Below are 8,447 nucleotides of genomic sequence, written 5' to 3'. Positions count from 1 at the left end.
ATCAATTATATAAAAAAAAACCCTGAACATTTTTTTTCAAAGTGCGTTAATATCTACACTATCAACGCACTTTGGGGAAAAATCTGTTATTCTTCAAAGTGCGTTCACTTGGTCCCAAATTAAGGCACTTGGAAATTTTACAAAGTGTATAACAGTGCATTTTAGGCAGCCGAAAATTGACTTTGAATGCTGCTTCTTACCTCGATATACCCGGTATATGGACGGAGTCGGTCCGTCCTGTGGCCTGTCTTTTCATCCTCCTCCATCATTTTAAAGAAGATGGGTGAATAAGATGGCGCAACTGCCTATTTGGTTTAGTCGTAAAATACAATTTCAAATTTAACATTTTTTCAATTAAATATATTTGATATGTTATAATACAAGTTGACAAAAGGGTAATTTCTAATTATATTCAGTTTGAAATATTTCAAAAAACGATAAGAAAAAAATAATAAATCCTTAAGTTGAAAAACGTTAAAAGTTACAAAGAACAGAAATCTTGTTGTGGTTTCTTCAGATCTAAATCTAAGCCGGGACAACCGAGGAATAACTTTCTGGAGCTCTCTCTCTGCTGAAAGATATCCGGTTTTTGTCATTCTGTGTTGCCATTTTGTTGTTCACTCTTGCCTTTCAGTCCGCCTTCGTGTTCCTTCCTGCTTACGGTAAACAGCTTGGAAACACTGACATGGAGTCTGCATATCTTGTCATCATCACCGGGGCTTTTGACGGGGTGGGTAGGGTGTTTTCTGGGGTAGTTCTTGATCTGAAGAAAGTCAAAAGGTTCCGGGTGTATATCTACAACATCATCATGTTTCTGGTGGGCGGGGTCTCCTTTGTTATCCCCATGACAGGTACGTACACCCAGCTCTTTGTAGTGTGTGGACTGTACGGGCTACTGATTGGAATCTGCATCTCCCAGAAGTCTGTCATCATAGTCGATCTGTTGGGCGCGGAAAAACTCATCAACTCTTTCGGACTCCTGATATGTTTCCAGGGCGTGGGGATGCTTATAGGTCCACCTTTCTCAGGTTAGATTACAAATATTGTCAGATTGACTATTCATAATCTTCCTGAAATGTTTTTTTCTTTTAAATTCTCAATATGTACTCATTAAAAATCAATGGTTGATTCTAGTATTTACCTATGAAAATAGATATTCTCCTATGTGTCTCAATTAAATAATATGAAGTCTTTTCTTCCAAACTCAAATGCAACTAAAATTCCCTTGTTTTCCCCACAGGTTTTCTGAAAGACATCAACGGACAATATGAGAACGCCTTTTATGTGGGAGGCAGTTCTATGTTTTTGGGTGCTCTCATTTTATTGACTTCAAATATTCGACATTTAATGTTAACTAGGAAAGGCCAGTGTAATGAAAAAGAACATTGATTGTACATGATCAGATAAATGAAGTATATTATTTGTAATTTACTGTATATGACGGTTGTTTTGGTTGTTAATTTTGAATTTAGTGCAACGGTATATTTACGTTTATTGGGGTGGGTGAGTGGATTATTTTCGATAACGCTTTTTTTGCATGACCATTTACTGCTATGTTGATCAAAATACTGAAGTACCAGTATGTTGTCCTATTTTAGTAATGATAGATTATCGCCATGACTGTATTATAGTATAATAATCAAGATCGTCTGATATTACGGTATATATTGGACATTTTTGACTTATTTCTTCGTGTAGTCCAGGAGACTTTTAGTGCGCATGACCATTTACCATTCTCTATAGTAACCACAAATTTAAAGTAACGACAGATTATCGCCATGACTGTACTGAAGTATTAACCAAGATTGTTTGATATAGCATGAAATGCATTTAGATTTACATGTGTATTTGAGTATTCATGACACAAATTTATGTTTCTTTCAAGTGTTTTATCGTATGTACCTGACCCGTTTTTAGTTCAGATAATAACAATGAAATAATGAAAGTTTTTCTAAGATTGTTTGTTTGGTTCTCTTATTCAAATGCTTTGCAACTCGTCAATATCAAACGTTTACGAGTGATTGTTTAATGAGATTGAAAGTAATTATAATATTTGTAAAACTTTGAATCGAATGGAATGCAATGATGAAGTTTATATTTTGGAAATGTTCTATATCTAAAGAAAGCTTAACGATGGCGTTTACTCAGAATAAAAAAAAAACATTGATAATAATGAAAAACCATCTATTGTATGTTATAGACTTTTGATTGTAATTTTTTTTTCCTTTTAAAAAAGTATGTCAGTTTTGGAAAATTAAGAAAAATCCCTTAAAGAAGATGGGTGGATAAGGCGTTAAATATGCCCATACACGGTCGGACAAGTTACTGAAAAATTCAAATATCAATAAATCTAATATTTTTTTTAACAAACCATTTAAAACAATATAAATTTATATATATAAATATCAAAACCTGCAAATACTGTCATTTTTTTTTAGAACTTCAAGGCATTTTCTTTTATAGAGTGTGTCTGTGCTCCATATTTTTCTCATAATCTAAATAAGGTATTTTGGAAAACAAACCGATTTCAATCAACAAAAACGTGTAGAGAAGACCCACTATACATTAAAAATGTCATTATGTATCCCAGCAATTGAACGTTTTGAAAAAAAAAATACAAGTCCGTAAATTCGTGGTCTAAGTCACACATAATATTTAAACAGCCTGCACTTTGTTGTGTCTGAAATGACAGAGAATAGAGTACCTGACATGAGCTAACCTTATATATCTAGAGTTTTTATGTTATGGGTTCGATACCACAAAAATTGCAGGCAATTTTTGTTCTTATCTTTTGTTAAATATATTAAAAACTGAATATAGTTAGAAATTGTACTTTTGCAAACTTGTATTATAATATATTTAAATAGATTTAATTGGGAAAAAATAAATTCAAAATTGTATCTCACTTCTAAGCCGAATGGGCATTTGCGCCATCTTATTCCCCCATTTTCTTTTAAATATTACAAATCTGTATATAAGAAGTTAAATAAAATAAAATATTGTCCAAAATTTTATGTTAAAATGCATTATTGAAAAAAATTATCGCCTTACAGTTTTTATGTCGAGTCCGTATTTTTGATAAAATATAATAAATGTAACAGAGAGGATTAGATATGGTGACATAAGAGAGTCAAAGTTTATCGCTTATACAGAACATTGGCATTCTAGTATACTCTTCGGAACTTCCAGAAATATATAATTTATACTATGGAAATTTAAAATAATGGAGGATGAGGAAAAGACAGGCAACGGGACGGGCCGACAGGAAGGTTCCAAGGATATTTCCCCGTCCATATATATCGAGGTAAGAAACAGCATTCAAAGTCGACTTTCTGTTGCCTAAGACGCACTGTTACAACACACAATGAAAAGTACGCACTTCATTTTTTTATTTCAAAGTGTGTTAATTTTTGGATAAAGTCAACGCACTTTGAAAAAAATATTTTTTTCAAAGTGCGTTGATATCTTCGATATCTTCGTAATCTTCGATTACGTTAAAAAAATATAATATATGATTTAATATTGTATTATTTATAACAATAATATTGTATTATTTATAACAATAAATTATATAGTAGGAATATTGTGATATCATTAAACAACAAACACATATATCAAGCAAGTTTGAGTGAGGTTGTTTTTTTTATCATCTTTGATAATGGAGATCGGGCTCTGCATCTGAGGATACCTCTGCGATTCATTTACATTATAACTGCAAGTTTAAAATATGATACTATTATCTATTAAACATGTGACCTGTTCAAAAAAACTAAACCTCATCCATCATCCAAAACCTATCGCTCAGATTCAGCATTCAAGCCTGTAAGGAGCATTAGTATTATAAGACGCACCATCTATGCAAGTTTGGTGAGGTTAGGATCAGTAATAATTTGGATATAATCATCTAAGGCACCTGCTCCAAAAACTTTAACCAGCTCTGAAAACCTTAACCTCCTCCAGCATTCAAGACATATGGCTCAGATTCAGCATTCAATCTTGTCAGGTGCATCAGTATCATAAGACGCACTGTTCATGCAAGTTTGGTGAAGTTAGGACCAGTAGTAACTTAGAAATTGATATCAAAAGCCACCTGCTTTATAAACTTTAACCTGCTCCAAAAACCTTAACCTCCTACATCATCTAAAATTCATGGCCCAAATTAAACATCCAAGTCTTTGAAGTCCATAAGTAGGTCCAGATTCATCATCCATGCAAGTTTGTTGAAGATAGGACAAGTAAAACTTAGATACAGGAGGATATAGCATAAGGTCCCCCCGACTTCGTCTCGGTGAGCTAAAAAAGAACCCAATGCATTCTCAGATAACTTGATAAACAGTTTCTCGATTACATTTTTCAAAGTGCGTAATTTTTCAAGTGCATTAATTATTGTGTTCTACACAGAGAGAAGAGGTCGTGGTCCCTGACGGTGGGTGGGGCTGGTTTATCGTCTTTGGAAGCTTTCTGTGTCACTTTATCATCGGTGGAATGGACCGGTCCGCGGGTCTGCTGTACCTGTACTTCTTAGAGCGGTTCAGACAGAGCGCCGCAACCACCGCATGGGCAACCACAATAGCTTCCGCCATCAGACTCATGCTGGGTAGGGCTGTGCCCCTTTGGGCACCTGTTTATCCAGAAAACATTTTATACGATGTCATTCTTCTTACAAGCTTCATTCATCCTAAAATGATTTCAACATGAACATGCAATATTTTACCGGTCATTCTTGTAACCGCAGTCAAAGTGACCACAAATTGCATACAACAGCTAGAAAGATACGAAATATATGGTCAGTAATTACGTTATTTTTCTTATAGGTCCTCTGTGTAGTTTCCTCTGTAACAAATTCTCCTGCAGACACGTGGTCATCGTGGGTTCGCTCATCCTCACCGTTACTCTTATTATGACGGCGTATGCACCCAATCTGTGGACAGTCTTCGTCACTTTTGGATTCATAGGAGGTATATGTACACACAAAAGTTCTTAACAGATGTCTTTGTTTAAACTGACTGCCATGGTCATATATAAGAAAAATCGGATTCTTTTTCAGGATTTGGACGTAGTTTAGCATATGCACCGGCCGTTATGATTGTTGGAATATACTTCAACAAAAAGAGAGGCATTGCCGTGGGTTTGGCAACGTCTGGGGTTGGATTCGGGTCGTTCGCTGCCCCGGTAATCGTAGAGATGGCCTTCCACTTTTACGGTTACAGCGGAGTGTTCTATATATTAGCCGGCTTTGCACTCAACTTGTGTATAGCTGGTATGCTGTTAAGACCTCTTCAGAAGCAAAGATTGCTGATGGCTTTTGACAAAAGGCAAGAGTTTAAGAAAATACCTATAACATTGATTTTGACAGTTTGTAAATGGAACTAATGTTTGTCAACATTTTCTCCTTTAATTTAACAGGAAAAAAGGTTGTAAAGATTCTTGTCACGTGCAGGTTTTATTAAAAGAAAATGATAACGAAGCACCAATGGTTCAAGAATACCTATCAACCAAACTATATGTAGCTGAAAAAGAAGAGCAGCTATCTAAGAGTCAAGAAAAGTGCAAGTCTGCGATGAATAGCAATCCAAAGAACAAAGAGATCGAGATAGAACAAAACTCCTGTTGTGGTATATTCAGATCAAAATCGAAACCAGAACACCCAAGAAATAAATATCTAGAACTCTCTCTACTAAAAGATTTCCGATTTTTATCATTCTGTTTAGCCATAATGTTGTTCACACTTGCCTTTAAGTCTGCCTTCGTGTTCCTTCCTGCTTACGGTAAACAGCTTGGAAACACTGACATGGAGTCTGCGTATCTTGTCATCATCACCGGGGCTTTTGACGGGGTGGGTAGGGTGTTTTCTGGGGTAGTTCTTGATCTGAAGAAAGTCAAAAGGTTCCGCGGGTGTATATCTACAACATCATCATGTTTCTGGTGGGCGGGGTCTCCTTTGTTATCCCCATGACAGGTACGTACACCCAGCTCTTTGTAGTGTGTGGACTGTACGGGCTACTGATTGGAATCTTCATCTCCCAGAAGTCCGTCATCCTAGTCGATCTGTTGGGCGCGGAAAAACTCATCAACTCTTTCGGACTCCTGATATGTTTCCAGGGCGTGGGAATGCTTATAGGTCCGCCTTTCTCAGGTAAGATTACAAATATTGTCAGATTGACTATTCATAATCTTCCTGAAATGTTTTTTTCTTTTAAATTCTCAATATGTACTCATTAAAAATCAATAGTAGATTCTAGTATTTCCCTATGAAAATAGATATTCTCATATATGTATCAATTAAATAATATGAAGACTTTTCTCCCAAACTCAAATGCAACTAAAATTCCCTTGTTTTTCCCACAGGTTTTCTGAAAGACATCAACGGACAATATGAGAACGCCTTTTATGTGGGAGGCAGTTCTATGTTTTTGGGTGCTCTCATTTTATTGACTTCAAATATTCGACATTTAATGTTAACTAGGAAAGGCCAGTGTAATGAAAAAGAACATTGATTGTACATGATCAGATAAATGAAGTATATTATTTGTAATTTACTATATATGGCGGTTGTTTTGGTTGTTAATTTTGAATTTAGTGCAACGGTATATTTACGTTTATTTGGGTGGGTGAGTGGGTTATTTTCTATAGGTTTGTTGTTTTTTTTGCATGACCATTTACTGCTATGTTGATCAAAATACTGAAGTACCAGTATGTTGTCCTATTTTGGTAAAGATAGACTCTCCCCATGACTGTATTATAGTATTAATCAAGATCGTCTGATATTACGTTATATACTGGACGTTTTTGACGTATTTCTTCGTGTAGCCCCGGAAACTTTTAGTGCGCATGACCATTTACCATTCTCTATAGTAACCACAAATTTAAAGTTACGACAGATTATCGCCATGACTGTACTGAAGTATTAACCAAGATTGTTTGATATAGCATGAAATGCATTTAAATATACGTGTATTTGAGTATTCATGACACAAATTTATGTTTCTTTCAAGTGATTTAACGTATTTACCTGGACCGTTTTAGTTCAGATAGTAGTAATAACAATAATCAAAGTACTGAAGAACTGACGGGAGTTGATTTTGTCGATGTTTATTTATTTTAAAAATCAATGATATGTTATTTTGCATGACAAGTACATGTAGTTTCTAATTCATGAAGTTGAATTACTAACATTTTTATAATATGAATTTTGGGACTTTTCGACAAGAATGTCGAGAAACCCCCATACGAATCATGTTAAATAATATTTAAAGATAAAATTAATTCAATCAAACTATGTATCAGTGATAGAAATATTTCTCGAAAATTGTATGGATCCAAGCAATATTGAACTCTAGTCTCGTTCAACCAAAAACTCGGCTGACACCGTAAATCTCCGACAAGGATTTACGGAGACAGCCGAGCGTCGAGTTGAACGAGACTATATTGAACTCTGGCGTAGGAATATATACGATTACAAAAAATATTTAAATTGTTCGTACCATTTAAAATCTGACTATTTTCAAGGTATTTATAAATAAGTTTCCTTGAAAAACAATGCTTTAGCATACATAACATCGAATTTATCAATCATTTTCAAGAACTAAGTCTTGTCAGCAGCAATGATTTGTGCCGAAGTCCAAACACTGTTTCACTTTCGGTTTGTCTGAGTAACTGCATAGGAGAGTTGATTAAAATCAACTCCCAAAAAAGTGAACGTTTTAAAGATTGTTTGGTTCTCTTATTCAAATGCTTTTCAACTCGTACAATATCAAACTTTTACGAGTGAATTTATTTTGTTTGATAAGATTAAAAATAATTATAATATTTGTAAAACGGAATGCAATGATGAAGTTTATACTCTGGAAATTTTCTATACCAAAAGCAAGCTTAAATATGAATGTGTAGAGGCATTCTGGTCCTTAGATTATATAATATATAAATAATAATATATTATATAAATAGATTAAATTTTATTTTTCAGGACAGAGTAACAGTAATTAATAATTTTTAAATTTTCTTTTGCAGGGTAGGTCTGTTCTCGAAGAATTCCCTTATCGTTATCTTGTGTTAGTTCATGTTTATTCTAATAATAGCCCCCGGTTTACAGTTGGAAATCCTTCTTTTAAAAATACCAAACAAATTGTATACAAGTACATTTAATTCTAGGGACTAATATAACTCTACTATACTGTGGTTTCATTAATATTCGTTGAATACCAATTTTCGTGGATTTCGTTGTTAAGTTGATTCACGAAATTAAATGTTCATTGAAGTTCAATTTCAACTGACATTTTGTATTGATTGGATCATTGACCACGAAATTACGTATCCTTGAAACTGTGGTTTTTAGATAATCCACGAAAATTGATACCCACGAAAATTAATGAAACCACAGTATACAAAAAACTTTGCATTCTTACTCAAAATATATAGTTTTATATTTTTCTCATACAGAGAATGCA

The 8,447-nt window shown here is 34.2% G+C and overlaps 2 protein-coding genes across 2 annotated transcripts; both read left to right on the top strand.

The window, feature by feature from the left end:
• Positions 1-232: 232 nt before the first annotated feature.
• Positions 233-1,930, top strand: LOC136273167 (monocarboxylate transporter 14-like). Its single transcript, XM_066077360.1, has 2 exons — positions 233-1,028; positions 1,241-1,930. The coding sequence occupies exons 1-2, from the start codon at positions 686-688 to the stop codon at positions 1,387-1,389; spliced, it is 492 nt and encodes a 163-aa protein (XP_065933432.1). The 5' UTR covers positions 233-685; the 3' UTR covers positions 1,390-1,930.
• A 1,226-nt stretch (positions 1,931-3,156) lies between these two features.
• On the top strand, positions 3,157-7,920 carry LOC105327677 (monocarboxylate transporter 14). The gene is given in 7 exon segments (XM_020066994.3): positions 3,157-3,304; positions 4,402-4,597; positions 4,815-4,958; positions 5,048-5,315; positions 5,407-5,926; positions 5,929-6,136; positions 6,349-7,920. Coding segments are annotated over 7 exon segments (1,566 nt in total). The 5' UTR covers positions 3,157-3,223; the 3' UTR covers positions 6,498-7,920.
• The last annotated feature ends 527 nt before the right edge of the window (positions 7,921-8,447 follow it).

Source organism: Magallana gigas, chromosome 2 (genome assembly GCF_963853765.1).
Source record: "Magallana gigas chromosome 2, xbMagGiga1.1, whole genome shotgun sequence".
Taxonomy (NCBI): Eukaryota; Metazoa; Mollusca; class Bivalvia; order Ostreida; family Ostreidae; genus Magallana; species Magallana gigas.
The sequence above is the reverse complement of the archived record's forward strand: the minus strand, read 5'-3'. Positions and strand labels throughout refer to the sequence as shown.